Source organism: Psammomys obesus, unplaced genomic scaffold, assembly GCF_907164565.1.
Source record: "Psammomys obesus unplaced genomic scaffold, mPsaObe1.curated_primary_1811, whole genome shotgun sequence".
NCBI classification, from domain to species: Eukaryota; Metazoa; Chordata; class Mammalia; order Rodentia; family Muridae; genus Psammomys; species Psammomys obesus.
In genome coordinates, this window is record NW_026596040.1 from 21832352 (window position 1) to 21858463 (window position 26112).

The 26112-nt window shown below is 51.3% G+C and overlaps 2 protein-coding genes across 6 annotated transcripts in view; one reads left to right on the top strand and one right to left on the bottom strand.

Annotated features, from left to right (window-relative positions):
* The first annotated feature begins 6 nt into the window (after window positions 1-6).
* Cd74 (CD74 molecule) lies at window positions 7-9091 on the top strand. Of its 2 annotated transcripts, XM_055622983.1 has the most exons (9): window positions 7-155; window positions 4285-4454; window positions 4620-4699; window positions 5576-5638; window positions 6400-6492; window positions 6744-6831; window positions 7719-7916; window positions 8281-8343; window positions 8590-9091. In XM_055622983.1, the coding sequence occupies exons 1-9, from the start codon at window positions 79-81 to the stop codon at window positions 8598-8600; spliced, it is 843 nt and encodes a 280-aa protein (XP_055478958.1). In that variant the 5' UTR covers window positions 7-78; the 3' UTR covers window positions 8601-9091. The 2 variants fall into 2 exon arrangements, with proteins under 2 accessions (XP_055478958.1, XP_055478959.1); XM_055622984.1 differs by lacking the exon at window positions 7719-7916.
* An 894-nt stretch (window positions 9092-9985) lies between these two features.
* The window catches only part of Tcof1 (treacle ribosome biogenesis factor 1), a 32134-nt gene continuing 16007 nt past the window's right edge, over window positions 9986-26112 (bottom strand). Inside the window, exons 9-26 of one of the 4 annotated variants that reach the window (XM_055622747.1) lie at window positions 25882-26103; window positions 25586-25774; window positions 25282-25440; window positions 25026-25103; window positions 24635-24811; window positions 22729-22848; window positions 22325-22513; window positions 22012-22206; window positions 20995-21105; window positions 17471-17654; window positions 16459-16577; window positions 15865-16087; window positions 15341-15423; window positions 14375-14555; window positions 12298-12801; window positions 11141-11238; window positions 10645-10687; window positions 9986-10406 (exon numbers count right to left, since the gene is read on the bottom strand). In XM_055622747.1, coding sequence (XP_055478722.1) covers window positions 10664-10687; window positions 11141-11238; window positions 12298-12801; window positions 14375-14555; window positions 15341-15423; window positions 15865-16087; window positions 16459-16577; window positions 17471-17654; window positions 20995-21105; window positions 22012-22206; window positions 22325-22513; window positions 22729-22848; window positions 24635-24811; window positions 25026-25103; window positions 25282-25440; window positions 25586-25774; window positions 25882-26103 — 2856 coding nt within the window. In that variant the 3' untranslated portion in view covers window positions 9986-10406; window positions 10645-10663. Of the gene's footprint in view, window positions 10407-10644; window positions 10688-11140; window positions 11239-12297; window positions 12841-14374; window positions 14556-15328; window positions 15424-15864; window positions 16088-16458; window positions 16578-17470; window positions 17655-20994; window positions 21106-22011; window positions 22207-22324; window positions 22514-22728; window positions 22849-24634; window positions 24812-25025; window positions 25104-25281; window positions 25441-25585; window positions 25775-25881; window positions 26104-26112 lie in introns of those variants that run through there. The other 3 variants (XM_055622746.1, XM_055622748.1, XM_055622749.1) reach the window with 3 other exon arrangements.

Below are 26112 nucleotides of genomic sequence, written 5' to 3' on the forward strand. Positions count from 1 at the left end.
GCAGCAGCAGCAGCAGCAGCAGCAGCAGCAGCAGCAGCAGCAGCAGCAGCAGCAGCACCTGTGAAGAAGACTAGAGCCATGGACGACCAGCGAGACCTTATCTCTAACCACGAGCAGCTGCCCATGCTGGGCCAGCGTCCTAGAGCCCCAGAAAGGTATGTGTGAGTCCCAGCAGAGAATCTTCAGTTCTGGAGGGCACAAAAGGCAGGCCTGGACAGGCACACTGCGCTGAGTCGCAGGAAGGCTGCTCTGAGTAGCTCACACGAGCATTGACTTTCTGAGTCATTTTATTTTATTATTTTTTTATTAGACAGGGTTTCCCCATAGAGCCCTGGATATTCTATATAATGATATTCATTATGTAGACCAGGCTGGCCCTGAATTTACAGAGATCCACCTGCCTCTGCCTCCTACTCTCCCCCAAAAAGTCCGTTTGCTTTCCTAGCCTCAGATTTGGAAAAGGTTCCAATGCCAGTGGGGAAACCATTTCTGAGGACAATAGAAGGAACTGGTCAGTTATGGAACAGTCTTCCATAACTGCTAGAAGGCGTAGATGAGCCCAGATAAGCTGAGCCTCAGCATACCTGAGTCCACACCTGAAGCAGGACCAGCCTTTCTGTGTGTGGAGGGAAAGGGGGGTGGCTGCCATCTCAGCAGCCGCTCAAGGAAAAGGAGCTCCTGTTACACGTGGAAGGGGCTTAGCGCTGCTGTGGGTCAGCCCATCCACAAACCTCTTTGCAGCAAGAGGCTGCCATAGCCGTCCAGATAGCCCTGTGCTCCTCTCCCAGCCCCCCCAAGACCTCTCACCCCCAAAATCCCAAACAGGGTCAGAATTCACCTGCTTTTTTGTCCTGCTTTTCCCCCATGCCCACGCTGCAACACCTAATTTGCTGTCTATGGGGAACTAAAAGCAGATGTGACGTCAGCTGTTGCCAGGCAGAAAGGGGTTTGAGAGAGGCTCTGGGAGCAAGCACAAGAATTGTGTTCTGGAAAGAAGGTAACCAGATATGGATTATTAGAGCAATGGGGAATTCCAGGGCAACTCTTAACTCTCACTGCCGTAATAGATGACCACAGAAAAAAAAATCACAGCCTCTTTTTGTGTCCCATGGCTTAATAGCAAAGGCTATGAGAACAGTCCATCTTCCTGTGTACTTCCCGCAGATTCTCAGATGCTTCTGACCATCACTGTAAATAATAGGCCAGCTACAGACCCTATCTTAATTCTTACAATTACTGTAGATAGGAATTGGACATTTTTATTCTCTCCCCCTGCCCTTGCCTTCTTTTTTTTTTTTTTAGACTGGTCTCCCTATGTAGCCTGGGCTTGAACTCACAGTGTAGACCAGGCTAGCCTTGAACTAACAGATTTCCTTACCTCTGCCTCCTGAATGTTGGGATTAAAGGTGCACGCCACCATGATTGGCATTATTACACAAAAGGAATTTGAGCTCGTCTTTGTGAGTAACTTCCAGCTTCTCTCAGCTGGTGAGTGTGGGACTTGAACCAGGGGTGGTCTGAGTTTATTCTTCTATTTGGGTCTTTTAGAGGCCTCACTTCTGGAGAGGGCAGGTGGGAGCCCTCTGAGGTCAGGCCACTCAGTGAGGGCTGTGTTCAGAGAGGGCGCCTCCTCATCAGATCCAGGTCTGATTTCACTTGTTCAGCTACTGCTTCTGAAAGCTCTCAGGCCGTTCCCAACAAGGTTTGATTTAGGGCATTTTTTGTGAACATTTCTACCTGGCAACATGTGTGTCATGATTCCTGAGAATTCTGGTTGGTTTATAACTTTAGCCAACTACTTTTTTTTTTTTTAAGTACACAAAGGAGGAAGTACAAAAGAGGAAGTAAAACCAAGAGGTGGCATGAGTAGCCACTCAATCAGAACCAGGGCCCAGCCAATCTAGAGGCATAAACGGACTGAGGACTGAGTGTGGTTGTGTGTATGACTATAATCCCAGCATTTGGGGGGTGGAGGCAGGAGGATCAGAGGTTCAAGGCCAGCCTCGTTTACAAGAAACCATCTCAAAACCCCCAAAATAATAATAAATGTAATAAAACAGGAAGGAGGGCAGAGGCTGGAGTTGAAATCTATCCTCCCGGATGGGAGTGTTGTCATTGATGGTGGCCTCCCTGAGGGCAGCATTATTGATAGAGGTGTGTTAGGTGTGAAGCCCGTGTTTCATCTCTGTTAACAACGTCTCATTCCAAGCTCTTATCCCACTTCACATGCACAAGTGTCAACCAGTTCATGGTCATGGTCGCAGAATTAGGCAAGCAAAAGAGCCAGATGCCACTTGCGGCTGCCTGCGCCCATCTTCAATACAGGCTGAGTTCTCTGGCCTTCCAAAAGGTTGAAGTTCAGCAAGGGAGGGGTGTGGCTTCCCCAACCTCATGTGGTGGGAGGTAGAGCTGGTAGAGCTGAGTATGAGGTGGTAGAGGGGTTCAGGGGTCCCACGAGTCACATAGTAGATAATAAAGCAGAAGACCTTGAGTCCAAGCTACATCTGCCTTCAGAAGGCCGAGAAGTTTAACTTATTCCCCATCCTGTCTGCTCTCCCTTCCCCCAACAAAGAGTTTTTCCTTTCTCCTTCCTTGGGCCAGCCCTTGGTTTAGGAAATACAGAGGGTTGGCAAGCACAGAGCCAATGAGAATTAGCCATGTCCATGACATCATAAGTTACTTGGCAGACATGTCTTCTGGAGTTTCCTAAATCACCCTTCCTGGTTGTTGGAGAAGGCAAGACACAAACTCATCATGAGAATTTCTAATGGAGTCTGTCTTAGTCTGAGTCCTTGTTACTATAATAGAAAACCACAGACTGGGTTATTTATGTAGATTTAAAAAATCCGGAGACTTATTTCCCACAGTTACAGAAGCTGCAAATTCCAAGATCCAGGTGCTGGCATCTGAAGAAGTTTCTCTGTTGTAAATACACGGCAGTGGAAAGGCAGGGGACCGACTCCCTCTGCTAAGCTTCTTACAAGGATGCCTGACTCCATTCACAAAAACACTTGAATTCTGTAAAGGGAACAATGTTCAAACAACAGCAGAGCGCCGCTAGTTCTTCCCACCCAAGGGGTGAGTGGGGAACGGACAGGAACTCTCAGGGTCCCGAGTTCAGGATCCCTATGTTCCATACTATAACATGTGCACGCACCCCAAACTGTAAGGAGTCACTGAGGTCTGAGGGTCTGGCCACCCAGAAACATGAGAAATTCCTCCAGGCCCAGGCAGCTGTGCTGCTGTTGAATTTCTCTCTGGTGGTGGTCATCACTCTAAGATGCTGTGCTTGCTACATAAGCACAGGACCTGATTTTAAATCTCCATCACCCATTTGAAAAACAAGCACCTGTGATCCTAGCGTTGGGGAGGCAGGAACAAGAGGACCCCTAGGGTTTGTGGGTGAGACCCTGCCTCAAAAAAATAAGGTGGATAATAATTGAAGAAGAAGAAGAAGAAGAAGAAAAAAAAAACATCGAAAGTGGACCTCTGGTCTCCACACACGTGTGCACCCATACATACCAGCACATGTAGGCGTGTATGCGCACACACACATATGTCGGGGGAGAACAAAATTTTAGAATTGCTGGGGTGAGGGTTATTCATGACCTGGGAGACTACTGAAGATCTGTTCAGATTCCAGGGACTCTGGGACAGGGGGACTCTGAAGGGCGGGGTGCCTGGAGATGTTGCTCCCCACTCCACGTGTAAAATGTCTAGGCTCCGCTTCTCTTTTTTACGTATGTTCATTCATCGTTATTTCCTTCCCTTTTCTCTTTAAACCTGATGTCACTGCCGGGATCGAAGGTGGCATTGGGGATGAAAGCCCTTCTTCCTCTTACAAAGTAAATTCACCTATCTTTTTCTGCCAACTAAACAAATAAACAAAACCAAATCCGTTTTCCCTGAGGGCAGCTCTGCTCCTCAGGTCTCCAGGGCAGAGGGAACCAGGGGTGAGGGGAGGCCACTCCACTTTACCCTGTCACTGCACAGATGGGACAGCAAAACCCAGAGGAGGCAAGGAATTTGGCTCATTCTTCAGATTGAGTTTGGGCCCCAGGTGGATGTGCTTTCTTCCTGGGAAAGACATTGGTGGTCAGCAGGAGGGAGGGATGGGTATGTTTTCACATGCACCTCTACAGCTAGGGTATTGGGAGGGTTTGACATAAGTCTGAGAGGGCATGGTGGAGACATATGTCTGAGAGCGCATGATGGGGGCATGCATTGCCACCCCCAGCCAGCCTCCGATTCCAGATGATGCTCACACTCCGATCCTCACAACAGGTGCAGCCGCGGAGCCCTGTACACAGGCCTTTCTGTCCTGGTGGCTTTGCTCTTGGCTGGGCAGGCCACCACGGCTTACTTCCTGTACCAGCAGCAGGGCCGGCTGGACAAGCTGACTATCACCTCCCAGAATCTGCAGCTGGAGAGCCTTCGCATGAAGCTTCCTAAATGTGGGTGCTCTATCTGTCCTGATCAATCTCACTAGCCCTCACCTCACAGAACCCTTTTCTCCATCTAGCCCTTCCCTCCCCCACCCCATCCCAGAGCCTCAGATTTTACCCCTGGGTGCCCTACTCCCTCGGACCTGGACTCATGCTGTCCTCCCTGCCCCACAGCTGCCAAACCTGTGAGCCAGATGAGGATGGCTACTCCCATGCTGATGCGGCCACTGCCCATGGAAGACATGCTTCACGGGGTAAGGAAGGTGGCAGGAAGGGAACACTACCTGACACAGGCAGGGGGTATGTGGCAAAGGGTAACAGCTGACAAGGAAGCAAGAGCCTAACTGCTGGGGAGAAGGGCCCAGCTCAGACAGGCTCGCCAGGGTGATGAAGACCAGAACTCCTGGGGCTGCTGTGATGGGGAGAGGGCAAATTTCACAGCTTGCAAAGTGCCTCCTAATCTTCCACAGCAGCCTACAGTCCCTCACCTCCTCCGAGGCTTTGATAACAATAATGCTGTTACTCATAAAACTGCTACTGTGGGCTGGAGAGATGGCTCAGAGGTTAAGAACACTGGCTGTTCTTCCAAAGGTCTTGAGTTCAATTCCCAGCAACCACATGGTGGGCTCACAACCATCTATAGTGAGATCTGGTGCTCTCATCTGGCACTCAGTAGAATACTGTGTGAATAATAAATAAATAAATCTTAAAAAAAACAAAAACAAAAACTGCTATTGTACTTTATCCAGGGAAGCACACACCAACTGGACAGTGTCAAATGGTCAGTCAGCCCTGAAAACAGACATACAGGTAGCATTATACAGACTGAATGTAAATGCATATCAATAAACATATATGTAAGTAATTGAACGAAAAAACGAGGATACAAATTTGAAGGAGAGCAGGAAGGTGCATATGACAGGGTTTGGGAAAAAAAGGCAGAATCTGCTATTGGAAAGGCCCTATGCTAGTCTGACCAGTGAGGACACGGAGGCAGACAGGGAGTGAGTGGCTGGTGCTCCCATGTCAGGCGGTGGCAGATCTGAGCTGCTGAGTGCATGATCCTGACTCTTACTAGACTCCAGCTGCTGGCCCGTGTTGTGTTGGTAGCCCTGTTCCTTTTCCCACAGCCCGTGAAGAATGTTACCAAGTATGGCAACATGACCCACGACCACGTGATGCACCTGCTCATGGTGAGTGTCAGAGCCAGTGGGCAGTATCCTGGTCCATGCGGGACTCTGCCCCTCACTCACATGCCAGGCTCACTATAAACTCAATACATGCTCACCCCAAGGAATATAAGGCGCCCCTTAAATTCTGCATATAGTCCAGCCCCCTACCCTCCTCGAGATAAGTGTCTATGTGGTCCTGGAACTGGTTATATAGACCAGGTCGGGCCTCAACTTGGAATTTGCTTTCCTATGCCTTTTGAGTGCTGGGATTAAATGTGTGCATCACAAGGCTAGACCGCGGCCTCCTCATTTTTGAGGTGGAAAAATTGAGGTCCAAGTCTTGGATGTGATTTGGCCCTGATACCCCGATTTCCTTCCTACATTAATATTGTGCATGCCCACTCTGGGCTAGGCACTATGCCTGGTGCTTGGCCTACAGCAGGGAACAACCTCAACAGACCAGTGAGCAGGTTTGCGTTGAGTGCAGCTGGCTGTGTGAGGACAGGCAGAGGATCTAGTCAAAGATGAGACCTTCAAAACAGGCAGGTGTCTGTGAAGAGAAAACTGGAGGTGCTGGGAAAGTTGGCCTGGACCCTGACAAGAGCTACATAGCTGCGTGGCCCCTACCCTGTTCTCCATCACTGAGGCCAGGGTCCAGACCTGGTATGGCCAACATCCATTCCTCAGAATGAAGACCTGGGGACATGGGTGTGCGCAATGTCCCCTTGCCTATCATGACCTGCGTTGAAAACTTCCCCTTGCCCTGCTCCCCCATTCTGCAGAGATCTGGACCCCTGACTTACCCACAGCTGAAGGGGAGCTTCCCAGAGAATCTGAAGCAACTTAGGAATTCTATGGATGGTCTGAACTGGAAGGTAAGAGCTTCTGTTGGAATTTCCTCTTTCCACAGTAGCCCCAGGACTAGAAAGAGGTGAAGGGTGGACTAGGGTAGCTGTTCCCTGGAAGCTAGAGGGCCCTCTAACATCCACAAAGTCCCTGTGTCTCTTTAAGAGGCACCCAGGCTGCAGCTGGACTCCAGCGACCCAGCCTTTCTGATCCTCACAGGGTGAAGTCCGCTAGGGTAGGGTGTTGACTTCTGACCCTGACCACCTGCCTCTGTTATTAGGTCTTTGAGAGCTGGATGAAACAGTGGCTCTTGTTTGAACTGAGCAAGAACTCCCTGGAGGAGAAGCCCACTGAGACTCTGCCCAAAGGTACCAGGATGGGAGTTCCGGTGTGCTTGATTCAGGATTCCATTCTCTCAGCTCACTGTCTCTTCTGGCCTGTTGCTTCAGGGTTTGGCAAACCTTACATCCTGTCTGTGGGTCTGTTCTTTCACACACATGTCCACAGAGTACCCTTGTCTCTCTGTCTTGGAGCAAAACCAACTCAAAACATACTAGGCAGGAGTCCTTGGAAGAACACCACCCCAGCACTACATCAACACAAGGAGGCAGAGGGCCACAGGATCAGCAAATGCCCACAGAGCCCTGGGTACTCCTCACCTTACCAGCAAGGCCAGCACAGAGGAGGCTCAAGACCTATGGCATTGGGGGGAATACCCTGTTTTTACCTTGGTGCTGTCCCTAATCTGCTGCACAGTGCTGGACAAGCCTGTCCCATTGGACTTCTGTGTCCTACAAGTAGAAGGCTAGTGGCCCATTCTGCCCTGGACCTGTTTCTCCGATATACACAAGAGACCTTACATGCTATTTCAACTTCTAGCTAATATTTGAATCCCCTCTCCAGAATCTCCATTTCTACTTGGGTTACCCCAGTAACAGGAATGTCAGATTTCCAGGGGTGTCCCCATTAATCTTCTCCAGAAAGCAGAATCATAGGAGCAATTAGAAACTGAAACAAAATCTGAGTGCTTAGAATAATTATATTCTGGGGCAAATGACTCCCGAAGCCTTATTTTTCCTCTTTTTGGACCTTACTGGTTTTAGCCTTGGGCCTCAGTTTTCCCATCTATGCTATGGGTAGAATAAGGAAAGCAACTTGGATACGCATTAAGCCCATGGCAGTGATGTGTGGGCCTCTGCTCTGCTGAGCTCCTGGCCCAGAGCCCACTCACTCACTGTCTTCATCATGCCTGTAGCTTCAGTACTGACCAGGTGCCAGGAAGAAGTCAGCCACGTCCCCGATGTCCACCCGGGTGCGTTCCGTCCCAAGTGCGACGAGAACGGTAACTATTTGCCACTCCAGTGCCACGGGAGCACTGGCTACTGCTGGTGTGTGTTCCCCAACGGCACTGAGGTCCCTCACACCAAGAGCCGCGGGCGTCATAACTGCAGTGGTAAGCAGGGGCCACTATGTCAGTAATCTAGAAGACTAGGAAGTGCTAGGAAAGGCTGAGGATCAAGGGATGGGTTGGTTAGGCCCTGGGAACAGCCACTGTCACTCATGCACCTGTCCCTTCATCCAACAGGCACTCCTGTGTGTCCTTCTACCCTTTGTCTCCTCTCACATTCTCCACACGCTGTCCTACACCGGAGTCCCACAACCCCATCCCCCACCTCACTGTACCCCTTAACCACACTGCGGTGCTTCCTTTGCCAAGCTCAAGGCCATACCTGATTGGGAAGGATGCCTTTAAGGCACCTTGGCAATGGTGTGTGATAGGCTAAGAGTAACAGCTGAGCCTGATGCTTCCTTTGCAGAGCCCCTGGACATGGAGGATCTGACTTCTGGCCTGGGCGTGACCAAGCAGGATCTGGGCCAAAGTAAGGGGGCCAATGCAGGGGCTCATTCCCTCCCCCTCCCCCAGTAGTGCATGGCGACACAGGGCCATTCTTCACCATCACCGGGATGGCTTTTACAGAACGGGTTGGTGGCCGGAAGCAGAGCACATGAGCCCAGCAGGGGGACAATGGAGGGCCCTTGACTGCTTTGCAGTTCTAAGATACTGGAAGGAGGCAGGGACCACAAACTGGCGACTCAACCCTATCACCTTGTACTTCCTTTCCCAGTTATGCTGTGAAGACATGGAGGCCAGCTCTGCACAGCGGCAGCTCCCCTGCTCTCCTGTGCCCCGGGCTTCTTGCATTCCCTGACATCACATCCCACTTCCCATCTCCCTGAACCTTGGAGCTTGAGACTGATGCCTGCTTCATCATCCCTGGACACAAGAAATAAAACCAGAACAGAATGAGGATGCTGGAAGGCCCTGCTGCCTACCCCTAAAGGGACACAGAGCTCAGAGTGGCAATTCTAGGTGGACCACCATATCTGCCCTATTAGCAGTCTCCAATGTGGGGCTCAGACGTAGGCCTACAGACAGACATAAGGAATACCTTTCCCTTAACCCAGGCTGGACACATTAGCTGTCTTCACCTCAAGGAAGAACCCAGGCCCTCCTCCCAGCTCCCTTCCTCACTTCTTACCAAACCCCCAGGGGCTCCTTGCTCAGCCAAGCTTGTCAGCAACCTGTAGGATCATGGCTCACGTTACAATAAAAGGTAGAAAGTAGAACATTCTCGTGCCTGGCTCTTCAGTTGGGATTCAACGAAAACCTTAAATCTAGCCATCTGGGTGCACAGGCCCGTGGAGCCTGGGGTGATGGGCTGCAGACACACTTAGTGCCTGTTTAACATTCAGAAAGAGACTCTTGCTCAGATTTAAAAGCAGAGCTCATGTGTCCCAGCTTCCATTCCCCATGTCCCCAATTCCATTTCTGTACTCAGAACAGTGTAAGTGTGATGACAGATGGAGTGGACACAGGGGCCTAGTGTCAGGAATGGCCACAAGTGGGGGCGGCCACCAGCTGGGTGTCTGTGCAGGACCAATGGCTACTCAGTCCCAGCCCGCTGACACTGGAAAAGGGAGTCCGAAATGAACATTAGTGACACGGTTCCCTTTTTAAAATATTTGTGTGAACTGGCAGAGCCAATGAGGTACTTTTTTGGACCAACACACTTGTAATGAAAGGAATGGCTATCTGTCGGTTGGTGTGTCCCAAGGCTCTAAGCACAGGGTCTCTAGGACCTCCAGCCCATTCTTTTTCTGCACTGTTTCTGCTGAAGTCAATGTTAGAAATTATCCCAACACACACTTCAGCTTGGTTCATTTCACCAACACAGAACTATTCCCTGGATAGAGGGCGACTCACGGCCTAGCTCACTGGTTCCTCCACCCTTCCCACGCCAGCCACCGATGCTTTCCACCACCTCCCTCCACATCATAACTCCAGTTTCCAGAGGCCCCTGGGTCACCTGTGCCCTCCACTCCAGCATCTGAACCATCTTCAGCTCCCCTCAAGCCATCTCCTTCAGCAGCTCTCCCTACATCACCCCTGGGCAACTTTGTTGACCCTCTTTCCTAAGTAGTAACAGTACCCGATCCCAGACGCATGGGGAAACTCAAACCTTTACATTGAAAGTGTTTTATTTTGAGTTCTTAAAAAAACCAAACCCAAAAACAGCTGGAAAACTGATAGCGCCTCCGGATAAGGGTATGGGATGAACCACAAACAGGACGTTGCTGGGTCTGCAGGGGATTGCGGAGAGGTCCCAAGGCCTCTGGGCATGTAGGATTTGAAGGGGGAGAGGCAGGTCACTTAAAAAAATATATATACTGTACACATGTCATGAAGCACTGGGAGGGGGGGTGTTTCATTCTGCCTCCTCCTGGGACTGCCACCTCCCTGCAGGGTCACTGGCTTAGCCAGCAGCACACGCTGGAGCTGGCCATTATCTTCTGTTGAGGGAGGACAAGTTAAAAGGTCCAGTCTCAGCCCACGCTGGCCAGAGGCCAGGGGCCTTGGAGGTGGCCACACTCTGCCAAGACTCTGGAAGAGAACAAAGCATGCTTCGGTGAGCTTTCCTGAACTTTATCTCCGCCAAGGCAAAGAAAAGCAAGGGAGGGGCACCAGCTGGCTTAGCCACCAGACTTGCTCAGGGGGGATCCTTGGCAAGTTGCTGTTGTAACTGCAGTCCCACTGACCCCGAGGAAAGGAATCTCTTTCTCTTAGCTCCCTCTCTTTGGGTCTACCCAGGTGCCCAGGAAGGATGGAAACAGTCAGGTACCTTTTCAATGTTCAGGCTCTCACACAGCAGGCTCAGCTGTCTTCTGTGAGGAGAGAAGGACAATAAGCTATCAGCCCTGTGGGTTTTCCTCGCCACTGCTGTCGCACTTGCCAAGTACAGGACTCCCTAGTGCAAGGCGGCACCTCACGGGCCCTCTAAGGATCCACATCCCTGTAGCACCCACTGCTAGGCTTTCCTGTGTTAGTAGCCCTGGGCCAAGCAGCCTCTGAGCTCATGCAGTGGATGCTGTTTCTTCAGTGGGCATCCCCACTGGTCAGGACACACAGGTCGCGCACTCCCTCATACTCATTTCTTCCCACCTGAAAGGTGACCATAGCCTACCTGGTTTCCCACCTATGGAGGTGTCTCCTATCACCCCTCCCCAGCTCTTCCGTACAATGTTCATTAGAACTTGAGATGGGCATCGACCCGGTAAAGGTGTTGGAAGAGGAAGGGCTTGAATTCCTGGCCCGAGACCCCTCAGAACTCAATCTACCTTCTTCTTCTTCTTCTTCTTCTGGTCTAGTAAGTCAGAGTCTTTGCCTGAGGTCTTCTTTCCTTTTTTCTTTTCCTTTTTTTCCTTGTCTTTTTTTTCTAAGGGAAGAGAGTGAGCTCCCTGAGCAACAGACATTGACACTGAGTAGGTCAGCATCAGGAGGCCCCCCTACACCACAGGGAAGCAGGTGCAGACGGGGCCAGGACACCCTTCAGGTGCCAGGCTCCATTCTTCCCGTCTGTAGACTGCACAGCCTAGGGCCTCAATACCAGCTCTGCAAGTTCTCTACCACTGAGCCACATATCCGGTCTTGATTGACTCCCTTTAAGAACCCCTCCCTGCCACATTTATTTTAAAAAAGAAGACAGGAGCTCCATAGAGTTCTGGGCATCAAGGGGCATGAGGCCCTTACACAGAAGAGATCAGGTGACCAGAGAGATGCCTCTTCTCTTCCACTCCTGCCGCAGAAGGGCAGTGTTCAGGACTTCTATGCTGGGTGTGGTGGTTCACCCCTTTAATCTCAGCACCCAAGAGGAAGAGGCAGGTGGATTTCTCCAAGTTTGAGAACAGCCTAGCCTATACAGTAGGTTCCAGGCTGGCCAGGGCTAGATAGCAAGGCTCTGTCTCAAAACAAAAGAGGGAACTTCCCAGCACAAGTGGCTTTTCCAGCTCAGCCTATTTAGAAAATGAAAGCACCCCCTCACCCCCCAGCCAAGCTGGCAGGTGACTCAGAAGTCCCACTAGGTGCAGGTTCCAGCCTGGAGGGTGACAAGCTGAATTCTAGAGGAAGATGGGCTCTGAGTGAACACGCAAGTACATGCCGTCCCTCAGGAACTGGCAGTTGGACCTCTGCTGTTGACTTAGGCTGGAGTGGAGAGCTCCCTGTGCCCATCTTGTGAAGCTGGGGTTGAACCTATGCTTTCTAAAAGCCTGAGGCTAATGTGGGTGTAAATGCTGGGCACTGGGAGCAGGGGACGCAGCACCGGCCTGCACGTTCTGCAATCTGCTTTTGCCTTAGCCACCTGACGCCTGTCACTCCGGGCAAACCACTTTCCAGCCTCTTGTTTTTTGTGGAAAGAATGAGATAACGAGCTGGAGCAGGGCCCTGCCACCCAGCCCTGCCACCACAGCGCATGCCTGGGAAAGCAGTCACTTACTCTTACTGGACTTCTTTTCCTTCTTGCTCTTTGAGTCGCTCTGCTCTCCACTCTCAACCTTTATCCTCAGCTCGCTTTCGGGCTTCTCCTCTTTGCCCTTGCCACCAGTACTCGCTTTGTCTACCTTTGATTTTGCCTTGAAAGTCCTAGAGGTATTTTCTAGGGAAATGGCACTTGCTCCAGCATCTAGCTTCTTTTTCTTTTTCTTCGAGCTCTTTGGGAGGCCAGCTGCTAGCTGGTCCCCCGACAGCTTCCTTTTCTTGCCTTTTTTCCCGCTCTCCTTGATGGCTTCTGAGGCCTTCTGCCTTTCCTGCTCCAGTAGTTCTGTCAGGACCTTCACCACAGAGGCCTGCACCTGTGCCTCACTCAGGGGCCACGACTGCTCCAGGAGGCGCTGGGTAATGCTGTTTTGTGGCGTCTGTGTGGGAGCTATCAAGCTCAAGGTGCTTTTCTTGGGTTTCTTGGGCTTCTGAGGCGTGGGGTGCGAGGAGTCTTCTTTTCTACCTGTGGATCACAGGTCTCGGAGGTCACAGGTCTGGAAAGCTGAGGGATAGATCTTGCACAATATATAAGAACTGAGGGGTATACCTTACAACTGTACAAAAGGGAAACAGAGGCCCAGGTATCACTCTGCCCCTGTCTATCCCCTATGTTCATGCCTTACACAGAAATCTCACCTCCAACTTCCAGATCTGCTTTATGTCCACACACCAAAAACTCCACCCAAGCTATGGTTGAGGATAAACAGTGATCTCAGAATGCAATTGAGGAGACCTGAAGTCTGCCAGTTAGATAGGGCACAACAGGTGCGACACAGGGACACAGGTTCTACGTCTGCCTTTATCAATTTAGTATAGGGCTTGGCTTTGGCCAAGGCCTGTTTCCTGTAAAACAAGAAGCTAGATAGACAAGTAGTTGTGTCCTCTGCCACAAACTGTAGATCTCTAACACACGCGAAGGTCCTGCAGACCAAAGCTCAGCTCCTGTCTGTGGACAAACAATGGGTCCTTGGCCCATTAAGGCTGGGGCAAGGGGCAAACTGGGGGACTCTGGGTACGCTGTGTATGCAAGCGGTGGCTGACTAAGCAGGTTTATTGCCTGCCAGAGTGACTTCTGGTGCAGCCTTTGTTTAGAACTTTCCCCGCCTCTGCTTGCCTTTGATAATTGTGTGCTGACTACATGTGTAAAAAAAAACCTTCCACAGCCCCCTCGAAAATGTCTCCTTGTCGCTCGCACCCGCCTCTCACATAGACAAGAACACTGGGGAAGAAAGTGAGCAACAACTCCGCCTCTGACCCAGTGTAGGGAAGCTGAAGTTACAAGCCCAGAGCTTCGGCCCCATCAGCACTTCCAGCCTCCCAGGCCACCTGTGCGGCATGGAATTCTTAAACGCTGGGTTGTGGGGCCGAACCCTAGCAGTCAGATGCTGACTGGAGTGGGGTGGGTGATATGGGATGTTTCATGTTATATAAGGCAGGGGTGTGGGCCCTCCTGACAGTGCCCTGCCCTGGGTCCCTCCGAATATCATGTGATAATTTTCTGCATACTACACATTTCTGACAGTGCATGGGGGCATTATGCTTGCCTTGCATAGTTAAGACATAGGGGTCCAGGTGGCCAGAAGCTTGTCAAGGATGCAGAGTGAGTCAGAGCAGCCCCTGGAGGCCAGTCCATCACCTAGGGTCTTCTCTGTGTATTGAATCCTCCACACAGGGCTGCTGGCATAGTCTGAGTCATTCTGAGTCCCTATACCCAATACCCTGGCTCACTGACTGAGAAGGAAAGTCAGTAGAGACAGGTGGTAGCCAAGGCCTCCTCCACAAGCCCAAAAGTTGCTGGAGCTTCATTACCTCCAAAGGGCTGGACATACCTGTTCCCAGACTTCCCAGAGCTGGAAACCTAGGCCTGGGCCCTAGCTGTATTTGAGGGTCCCTCCAGTTCCCCCAGAGGACCATTGAGGCTCACATGTGAGAGACTCTGATGGAACATAGACAAGCCCTGGTGGCACAGTTGCTGCTCATGGTGTGCAGGGACCAGCAGCCTTGCCTTTCCATGTTCTGCTGCCCCCCCTACTCACCGGTTTTAGGAAATGTGGTGTCTGCCAAGTGTTGGGATTTTGCTCTCTGCTTGCCATCTGGGTTATCTTTGGTGGCTGGAGCAGAGGAAACTGAGGGTTTGGAGTCTGGCTTAGAAGTGGCTTTTGAGGGCTGGGAATTAGTCACAGGCAACCTGGAAGTCACATAACCTGAGAGGAGAGACTGAAGAAGTCCAGTGTGAAAGACGCAGTAAGCCCTTACCCTTATCCCCAGAGGCAAGGCCTGCTCCAAGGAAATCAGTGCAATGACCCAAGATCAGGCTCATCCAGTCAAACAGATGACTGGCACCGAGCCCACAGGGAACACAGGCCCTTGGTATGTGCCGCCTAAACTACGTGAATGAATGCATACTTAAGGCACATAAAATGGGGAGTTCCTAGCCTGGTCTACAAAGCGAGTCTAGGACAGGCAAGAATACACAGAGAAACCCTGTCTTGGAAAACAAACAAACAAACAAACAAACAAACAACAAAACAGAACAAAACAACAACAGAAACAAAAGGGGAGTTCCTTATTGCCAATGGACTATTCCCATCACAGAATATCATTAGCATTTTAAGCTAGTAAGGTGGATCAGAGGGTAAAGGCACTTGTCACAGGAGTCTGACAGGCCAAGTTCAATCCAGTAGACCACATGGAGGTGGAAGGAGACACTGACTCTGACCTCCATACATACCTATTCCCCACAAATGAAAAAAAATCACTAGCAGAGGAGAGCCTTAAGAGAGATCTAAGGAGTGGGTTTATCTGGGTATGTCTTGGAACTCATCTGAATCCCTTCCCTAGGCCCCATGGCAGGAGGTGAGGCTCTATTCTGTTGATAAAGAGCACCCCACATGTAGGATCATATCCAGGTCCCTGGGAACAGGAACCTAGACACTTGATCCAAGGGGTAGCTGAGGTATAAAGCTGCAGCTCCAAGCTCCAGCCCTTACCCTGGAAGTTACCTGTGAGGGGGCCACCAACTCATCTTCGCTGGATTCAGCAGGTGTCTCCTCCACCACAGTTTCCTTCTGGGAAGGGTCTGGGTCTATTGTAGAAGCAGAGGTTTCCTGTTGAGTGTGGGCTCCTGGTGGCCCTGTTAATCAGGCTAGGCAGAGCCCCTCAGGATACTTGGGAGGCCTGGCTCACTCTACCTTCTTCACCCTCCTGCACAAGGCCTCCCATTGTTCACCCATGCTATCCAAAGTACCCGGCCCCACACATCTGAAAGCCATCATTTTCCTTTCCAGTTCCTGAGTCTCCCACTTCCCTGCTTTCCCCTGTAAGGAAAGCAGAGTCCTGGGACTTGGGGATTTTACTAAAGGGAACCTGATACCAAGCCACTGCCAGCTGTCGAAGAGCAGCCAGGCCTTTGAAGTTGTGGGGGTATACCCGTGGGTAAATAGGCCCAGGAAGGGGTAATAAGGTCAGAGCCTACAGCGCCACCAGGCTGTGTCTTATTTCCTGCCCTCCCTCCTGGAATCCTCACCCAGTCTGGGGGCTGACTTGGCCATCTTGGGTCTCTTGGCATCCTGCTCACTCTCTGAAGAGGTGTCACTGCTGTCATCTGAGCTCCTGGGGGCTTTGGAGCAGCCTGGGGTAAGCTGCTGCTTCTCAGAAAGTTTGGGTTTTCTGAGCTTGTTGGTTGCTTTGGACTGGGCAGTTGTGTTCTGGGGAGGTGACACAGGGAGTGTTTCCACAGCACTGCTGATCTAGTTTGGTAAAGAAAAGGTACAAGGGAAGTTACTGGGAGAGGGACACGAGAGGGCTAGGCCCTGTGTGGGAAGCACCACAGCTCCTTGTTACGTACCGGGACATCTTACTTTACCAGGGAGGTAAAGTAAGAGCTGGTAGGAGGACAAACAACCATGCGGTGTTCTCACTGGAGTGGGGCAGAGAGAACTCAGCCACACATTGGGACACACACACACACTCAGTGTTGAAGCTATAATACCCAGAAGTTGTTCTTAGGAAGCCATCTACCTTCTTCACATATAATAGGCCACTGACCGCCATGCAACCTAATGGCACACACACATCAGGCAGCAGTGACCCACCACAGCCCTCTCTTACCCGACAGTACCTGAGTGGATGCTGCCTTTGCTTTCTTGCCTTTTGGCATCCGACTAGACTGCTCACTCTTGTTGGGTTGGGGGGCTGTCTGAGGGAGGGCTGTGGGCACAGTCACAATGGTCCTGATGGCTGAAATGGAGGAGAGGGGAAACCTCAGGATACAGAAGCCCCACAACTCCCCAGCCAGGCATTACTAGATTACTAGCCTTTCCCATGGATCTGTGCTGGACTTAGGGATCATAAGGAGGATGCTGGATTCCTCAAGCCTTCAGGCAGCAGCTGTCATTATGTCATTTTTTAAGGCTCACGGCCTTCAAATGGCTGCTGAGGCAGTGACTCCAAGACTTATCCTCGTCTTTTTCCTCTTGAGTGGGTTGCTACTCCTAAGCAACATGCTGGACCGTGGTGAGTGACAGCTCAATTAGGAATCAGTGGGAGAGCTGTTGGATGCTGAGGAAGACAGGCTTATCACAGCCCAACATGATCTGGGTCCCAGTTACACACTGGCCAAACAAACAGCACTGTTTTGCTGCCAGCAGGAATCTTGCTGTCCGTATCTAATGACAGAAATGTCACAGTGTCTTAATAAATAACTGAAGATGTCTGAGCTACCAGAGGGCCTTGCCACATACAAACACACTCATCCACCTGAGCTTTTGGTATGAGAACAAGTATAAAATGTTCCTGTCTACTTTCTCTGTGCTAAGGGAATAGAAGTTCACTGCCAGGCTGAAAGCATACAGCCAGTTGGCTATAGCAGAACTGTCTTAGACTATCCTGGTCCCTGGCTTTCAGGCTTGGAGCCAGCACGGAGAAGCCTTGAATATAATTCCTTCAAAACAAGGAGAATGAGCTACCCTCACCAAGGTAACAATGAAGGGTCTAAGGCTGAGCCCCTAGTCTTCCTGATGAATGCCTCTGCTGGGTCACTTGGTTAGTGTCTGGTCCCTCCTGGTCTCAGGGGGGAGGGGACACGTGGCAGCAGCCCCTCTTAGCTGAACAGTACAAGAAGCAGCACTCACCAGGAGCGGAGGGTTGTGTGGCAGGAATCACATTGTCATCCTCACTCTCGGAGGAGGAGCTCTGGGCAGTGGCACCTGAGGCCTGGGCCTTCCTTGAAGTGTTTACAGCCTGTGCTTGGTCGGGGGTAGGAGCTGGGCCAGCTGGACGATTAGGGTTGGCAGAAATCAGAGAGGATTTGATCACCTTGAAAAACAAAACGAAACAAAAAAAAACATACACCCCTAGTGATTAAAGGCTTGACCAGGGAAGGGAAGAGGAAGTGTATGAGAAAGGGTTTTATAAGAAGTTCAAGGAGCCTGAGCCTTCCCAGCACACTTCTACCCCATACCAGCCAACATCCAGCACAGCACTTCATAGCTCATGCGAGAGTCCAGAGCACACAGGCAGATAGGAAGCAAAGCGAGAGCTAGAATGTCTAATGTTGCCTCCTTCTTCTGGTGACATCAGATGGCCACCTCCTAAGTGGAGAGTTTTAAAAAGCATTTCCTATAGCAGCCTGACTGTATCATTTCCCTGGAGTCTCACAGTCCCTTCCCCCAGAGATTCCCAAACAGCTTCCCTGAGGTGTGGCCCAGCATGCAGCCCCCACTGCATGCTGACCTAGTTTCCTTCGTACACAAACTGCCTGGGGTGGCAGGGTGGGTTGGTAGAGAACCATCAGATTAAGAAAGAGCTCAAGATGTAGTGTATGTGGCCTTTGTTTGTTTTGAGATAGGTTTTGCCACCCCAGACCAGTCTGGCCTTGAATGAAAAGATTTACCTGCCTCAGCCCCCCCAGTGCTGGACTCAAGAGAAATGGCCTACCACACTCTGATCTTATTTGGACTCTTAAACAGAATAGGTACAAAGAAAGGTCACTCATCAGGTACTTTGGAGAAAGAGGCACACTGCCCGCTGCTCAACTTTCTAGCTGTGATACTTTCTTGTGGTGTGCTTACAAGGAAAAGGAAAACTCATTATTTTGAACTGCATACTGAAATCCTGATGGACAGGCCTGAGACCAGCTTCAAAGTCAGGGGTGCTGGTATACAAGCAGAGTGTGCACAAGACCAACCTGCTCAGGACTGGGATTATGTGTAGTTCATCATTTTACTTCATGTTTTGTTTTGTTTTTAAATCCTGAGACAAGGTCTTACTGTGGAGCCCACCAGGCTGGCCTCTAACTCTTGACCCTCTGCCTTGTCCCCTGAAGGCTGGGATTACAGACATGACTCAGTGTTTCACCTTTGGGTCTGCTCTGCATTTCACAGAGAGGATAAAACAGCAGACCCTAGGACTGGCCAGGCCAGTTTGGCAGTGAGCCACGTATTCCTAAGGTCACTGCACACCAGGGGACTCATTTCCTTCCAAAGCCCCAGCTGATGGAGGCAGTCAGGAGTCAGGGGACTGGAATTCTACTTTCTACTTTCCAAGTGTCAGTGCTGGTTCAAGGCTGTTGTGCTCTGGCCAGAGGGGGTGCTGCCTGTGGGCCATCTAGGGGCAGTCCGGTCTCTGTCTACTACAACGCCCTGGCCACCTGCTGTGCTTTACCAGGCTCCCACCACCCCGGGGGGTTGCAAGACAGAGAGAAAGCAACAAGCTTGGCGCTCCGGTGCCCACAAGTGTGGCAGTGCTGCTGCTCTCAGGCCCTTCCCACCCTGCCAAACAGCCTCCCCCGCGGCCGCTCTCGCTCTGATCTGCCACTTCTAGAGCCTTCCTTCCCATGTGATGAAAAGGAGAAGGATGGAAAGTGGGAGAAGGCTTGTGGTGGAGGGAGGGGGATCTATATATATGTGAGAAGACAGAAGAACAGATTGTTGGGGACTGAGAGAGGCAGCAAACCCACTGAGGCAAACAATAGCGTCTTGGGATGTTAAAAGCAGCTCTGCGGCACAGCCTCCTCCAGTTCCACCTGCCCACACCACCCCATCCCGAGGCAGGGAGGGCAGGAGGGGGAGGCGGTAGTGGCCTGGCTGATGAGGGCAGGCTGGGCGCAGGGGCGGTGTTTAGGTCTACAGCATTTCTGTTCCACACTCTGTCATCAATGCTGTGTGTGGTCATGCCCAGCTGCCCAGCTGCTGAAAGGGCTGCTAATAAGCCCCAGCTGGGATGCTTGCCTTGCGGAAAGCACAAAGCCCAGCACGTGTAGACTGGGCTTCAATCAAGGAACTTGACAGAGACAGAGCAGTGAAAGAGGACACCACCCCCACCCCCACAGGAGCCCCTCACTGTGCCTCCCTGTGGGTACTGGGTGCTGGGAGCACAGAGTAGGGGATGGGGATGCTCACAGGAATGATGCTTACAGAAGCAAATTTGGGGTGTTCTGGGCAGTGCTCACTGCTTGCTGTCTCATACCTACTGTGATCTTATTCCAGTAAGTCTGAGGCAAAGTGAGGAGGCGGGGCTAGGCCGACCACAGGCTTTTCTCCAAGCTGCTTTGCTGGGCTAGAGGTGCGGTGTAGCAGCAGGGTGTGTCCTCAGCACTTGGGGGTCCATCTCCCCCACCCCCCCAAAAAATAAAAAAATCCAAGAAGACCAGCAAACTGGTTTCAGATCCAGAATTAGAAGGGACCAGGAGTTTCTTCTAGACCTAATCATGCAAACCCTAATACTGAAATTTAGAGTTTCACAGGTTCTCTGTACTGACTCAGTAAGGACAGGGCTTATGCTTTTCTTTTGGCAAAATGACAGATGAAGTGGACACCCTCTTCTGGTCTCCACAGGCACCAGGCAGGTACATGGTGCACATACACGCATGCAGGCAAACACTCATACATTTAAAAAAAACTAAGTGGGAGGTAAAAGCAATTCTGCATGATGTAGTGTGATACAAGGCAGCCACAGCATGGATCAGTCAAGTACTCTGCATGACTTAATGTTTGCATTACATCATAAGCTCACTTTCTTTCTAATTTGGTATCCACCCGAGGTCCCAGGCAGCTTCAGCTTGAGGTTAGCACGCCACACAAGAGGACTGAGCTGCAGGACGGGACTTGGGATCAGAGCTGGCCTGAAGCTGGGCAACTGCCCTAGTACCAGTCCTTTCCCCCACTGACAGGCTAATTAAACAAACAAACAAACAAATAAACAAACTGGAATCTGAGGAAGGAGCAGCTCCAGTTGTCAATAGAGTAGCATTCCATAAATGCCCAATAAAAACAAACAAACAAAACAAAACAAACAAACAAACAAAAAAAAAACCAGCAATCATGATAAGCTAGGACTCTCCCAGAGGGGCAAAAACGACAGCTTCCCAGGCTGTGCTCATTTCTTGAATCCTTCTGGGAACCCAGAAACTACTGGCTTTGTTTCTCCAAAATAGAGACACCAGATCTACCTCACATAAAACTTTCGAGTCCTAAGAGGATCCTGGCCCAGCATGGTGGAGCTGGGGTGCGAAGTCTGTGTTCTACCATGCTCTGCAGCTGTGCAGGAGTGTGTCAGAAGACAGACAAGAGCTGTGAAATGCTGCCTGCGTGCGCTTAGACTATTTAGACTATCCCGGGGGAAAGATGTGCCGTCTTTCCAGGGAGGGACAGCCTACCTGGCCGGAGGGCAGCTCCTCCTCATCACTGCTCTCTGAGGACCCTTCCACACTCTTCTCTGGGGGTGCTGGAGCTGAGGCTTTGCTTCTGGCAGCTTGGGAGGCACCATCCTTCGGAGGGGACAAGACTGGAATAAGCACGTGATAAGGGAGGGTGCCCAGGTGAGGGGGAAACACAGCTTCAAGCAGCACTTCTTGGGCTGATTCTCCAAGGACAGTGCAGCCTTCTGCATGAGCCTCTCAAGCATGGGACATGTGGTCCAAACCCATAGAACATGTTCATTAGCGAGGAAGAGCTGGCAGTGTCGACTCCAAGCGGGACTGTGCTCACTCAGCAGGTAGAACCTAGGGCACCAGTTTCTCAACAGAAGCTACAGTACTTCGACTAGTACATGACATTTCCTAATTTCTATAAGGTCATGATTGGCTGACACTGACAGGGAACATTTTTTTTTTTTTTCTGATGATCTCTCTGCCAGCTCCCTAAACTGCAGTATCAGATGCCATCACCTACCAGTTCTACCAGGCTGCCTGAGCTCAAACTAGAGTCTGTCACTCAGAACACAGCCAGCCTCACTGCTCTCTGCAGTGAGAATGGGAACTGGACAATGGCTTGGCTAAGACTGCCTCTCTTCCCCATTCCCTGGGCCCCGGCTTCAGTGAGCCTGACAGGACTCCATAGACAGAGACTTGTACCATTACCCCAGGCTTCCTTGTGACTCTCTGACAGGGCTATCTTTGCAGGCTAGCCTCATATACCTTGGCAGAACCTGCCTCAGCTTGCATGGGACTGCTGTGTCCAGTGCTGTGGAGCCCCTGCAAGCTGCAGGAGTGCCTAGGATGGCCTTGGTTGGAAAGTTAGGACACATTTCATCCAGGGACTTGGCAGGGGGGTACCTGGGCACAAGGGATCCTGGAGTTAGAACTTCTACCCGCTCCTCTTCCTTCTCACCAGGCCAAGATCAGTTTATGACTAAAGACTTGTTAACAGTGGCTCTCAGGCCTGGCAGACCTCACCTGGGCTGATGGCATCTCCCCATCACTGTCGGATTCCTCACTACTGCTTTCTGATTCCTCCGTCTTCCCTGTCTGGGTCTGGGTAGCTGCAGGCCCTGTCTTCCTGGGGGTTCCTGGATGGGCTCCTTTTCCAAGGGGCTCCTTGGCAGGGGCTAAGGCAGCTCTGACCTGAGAGGTCTTCCCCACAGCTTTTATCTGGAGAAAGAAAAGGGAGAGAGTTAGAGGAACCAGGTAGATGCTGAGGCATTCAAAGCTATGCCTACAGGCCTGGGCCAAAACATATTGTATCCTAACCCCAGCTCCACCTGGGTACCTGGGCTGGCTTCTCTTCTTCACTGTCAGACTCCTCTTCACTGCTGCTGTCTGAGTCCTTCCCTGCTCCCGCCATGGGGGCCGTCTGTGCTCGGATTGCTAGGGCCCCTGCTTTTCCAGTGACCAGCACAGACTGCTGGTCCTTTGCAGAGATGGCGCTTTTCTGAACAGTACTCCCAGGTGGTTTTCCCTGAATTGACAGGTGGCAATGGTATTGGAGGAGGAAGAGGACAGGGTGGGTCCTTCTTGGTCAAGCTTCTACTAGGGTGTGGCTATAATATACAACGAAATGCAATACAACCCAGTGTCCTCATGTACAGAGTGTGGTCTCTGCTGAATCACGGCTGGATCCCCTTTTAGAATTTATCCCAACTTTGTGGTTTTGTGGTTTCTGGTCCTACTTGCCTTGGCTGGAGCAGCTATAGTGGTCACTTTTCCAGATGCAGATACTGGCCCTTTGGCTGGAGATGCCTTAGTGGGCGGTGGGTTGGCTTTAGCCGGGGTATGTTTCCCAATCGGCATGGCCTAGAAAGAAGTAAGGAAATTAGGAAGGTCAAAGGTGACCTGCAATAGAGCAATAATCAAATACTGATGCTGTAGACAGGGAGTTGATATTAGCTCCTCCTTCCAGCTAACAGCAATGTGAGCTTAAGAAGTCATTTAAGCCAGGTGTGGTGGCACATGCCTTTAACCCAAGCACTCAGGGGATGAGGGGGTGGACAGAGGCAGGTGGATCCCTGAGACTAAGACCAGCACAGTCTACATACAGAATGGATTCCAAGACGGCCAAGGCTATACTATACAGTGAGACCTGTCTCCGAAGAAAAAAAAAAAAAAAAAAAGCCACTCAACCTTACTAGGCATCACCTTCATATCTATAAAACGAGTATAATAAAACACATTTTATTTCTGCAAAGTGTAAACAGATTTTGTGTTTAACTAGTCTAAGTGGCACTATCACACCCTCCAATCCAGCACTGTGAAGCCAGCTAAGTATAACCCGACCCAGACACATGCGTTTAGGTTCCCTTTCAGCTGGGGGCCATGTCATCAAATTCTAGACGGAATGGAAGTTGAATTCCATATAAAGCGGAAACCTGTCTTTCCTTTCCCTTTTAAAATGCCAAGGAAGCTGGAGCTCAAGCAGCTCATCTCAGTCCATCAATTAGGAACGGAGTAAGTAGGAGGTTAACAGGACAAGACAGAAACATTACTCCACGTTTTTCTCTCTGATTAATCTCACCCACCCACCCTTGAAGACATATTTATGTGGATGAGTTTGCCCAAATGTCTATGCATCCATCACCTTCATGCCCAGTGTCTGTGAAGGTTAGAGGAGGGGTCAAAGCCCCTGGATAGGAGTTACACATGGTTGCCAGCTACCGTGTGGGAACCAAACCCAGGTCTTCTGCAAGAGCAACATCCCTCCAGATGCTAAGTAACCTCATCTTAACTACTGCCTACAAAATTCTCAAGATGCCTGTCAGGGTATCCAGCTCATACAAAGCTACAGGGACCAGTACAAAGGAAAAATCATTCCAGAGTGAGTCCTGTGCTGGGGATGGAACCCAGGGCTTCATGCATGGTAGGCAGGCACTCTGCCACTGAGCTACAGCCTCAGCCAGAGGGAGACTCCTGAGCCAGGTAGTGTGCCTCTCAATTTTGCCACCAGCAGCCTAGCCCACTGCCAAGAAGGCAGGTTCCTAGGCTGAGGGCAGAGCTTGCCCACATCTACAAGGGTGGATTTCTGACAGACAGGAGTGTAGCCAAGGCCCCAGGAGTAGCATCATTCATCAGGATGCAGAGCTGGATTTGAACTTGGGTAACCTGGCTCCTGGCTTCTGCTATTTAACCTGTTCGTGGTGCTACCCAAGCCAACTTTTTTGGCTTTTGTGCAGGCTGCTTCTCTGACGGAAGAGTTTTTCTCCACTTCACCAGGTGACTTTCAGTTCCTCACTGACATGGCATTCCTCTTAAGATATCTGAGGTGCCATGCTTACCTAGCCCCACCGCACACCCCCAAACAGCACCACCTTATCCTGCTGGAATAGAGTAAATCATCACACCCTGCTTCAGGTGGGACCTTCCTGAAGGCCCAAACCATGAAACTCCTGGCCAGAGCAGCAATGGGCACAGTTATGTGGGACACACCTAGATTTGTGGAATCAGAGCTCAGGGGCTCAGGAAACAGAGGACAGGGAACCTTGAGGCCCATTTGAGCCCAAACCCCAGGACTCTGCTCCCAGTGCTGAAAGCAGCCCTAGGTGAACCCTCCTCAGTCGTGGTCCAGGCTGGCTCCTCCCTCCCTCACCTGTGCTGGGGTCTCATCCTCATCCTCACTGCTGGATTCCTCCTCACTGCTCTCTGAGTTTTCCTGAGCCGTCGTTCTGGCCTGGGCAACTGAGGGCTCTGTCCTCCCAGGGCGCACTGGGGACATCTTTTGTCCCAAGGCAGCTCTCCCTTGGAGGCCCTTCCCCACAGACTTCCCCTAGAATGACAAGAGGAAGAAAAGGTTTCATGGGAGCCTGAAAAACGTCATGGGGGCTAGGAGTGAGCCCAGCTGGGGAAATGCAGGCCTCACATGGTGCTAGGAGTGGTTCCTTCTGATCCCCTCTCACTCCAAGAGCCTTAGCTAGAGCTGGGGTTGACAGGCTGGCTGCAGAGGTCATTGCTCCTGCCCTACAATGGGATGAGGTACTTACTCCCGTGGCAGACGCAGGGATGGTGGCAGTGCTTTTCCTAGGAGAAGCCTTTATCTGTTTTTCCAGAGCTCGTTTGGCCTGTGGAGAAAGTGCAGCCAAAGGTTGAAAGAGCCTCCTGGATTCATGGGCCACATTCGTTCTGGGATGCAGCTCCTTGGCCTCCCTACCAACTGGAACCCATATAATCCTGAGAGGAGGGGTTCCAGATTAGGGCGGGCCAGGCTGACCACGTTGCTTCTCTTCTCTGGTTCCCCACCTGAGCTGTAGCAGAGGCTGCCGGTGCTGCCTCTTGGCTGTCAGTCGACTCCCCACTGCTCTCCGAGTCCTCTTTGCTCTTTTCAACCTTGACCTGGCTGGCCACAGGCCCTGCCTTCTGAGGGAGTGTAGGGGTAGCCCTTGTCCCTGAGGGCTTTGCCTGGAATGAGACACGTGAGATAAGTGGGGAGCCACATGAAGGATACACGCAGCAACTAGAGACCTAGACGGCAGAACCTGGGGTGAAGGGTTTGGGGTTGGCAGGCCACATAGGCTCCAGTGCTGAGACCTTGAAAGGGCTTTACCTTAGTTGGGGTCATAGTCCCGTCACTGTCGGACTCCTCACTGCTCTCTGAGTCCTCCTCTACCTTTCCAGTTTGGACCCGGGGAGCTCCTGACCCTGCTGTCACAGGGCATGCTAGGTGGGCGCCTTTTCCTGATGACCCCAGGTTGACAGTGGAAGCAGGTCTGACCTGTGAACCCACAGGTTTCACCTGTGAGTGACAAAGGGAAAGATCAGGGAAAGACGCCCTGGTTCTGAAAAGTGAGGATTACAGCATGTAGGTCTTACGAGGCAGGGCACAAGGCTCCCTGGCCTTACCTGGGCAGGACTTGGGGTTAGGGTCACAGCTGCTGGCGTCTTCCCATTATCACTCTCTGACTCCTCACTGCTGCTGTCTGAGTCCTCAGGCTTCCCTGCCTGGGCCTGGGCTGCCACAGGCCCTGTCTTCCCAGAAGTAACTGGGGTAGCCCCTTTCTGGGAGGACTCCTTGCCAGGGGCTGAGGTACTTTTGACATGAAGGTTCTTCACCGAAGGCCTTGCCTGGTGTGA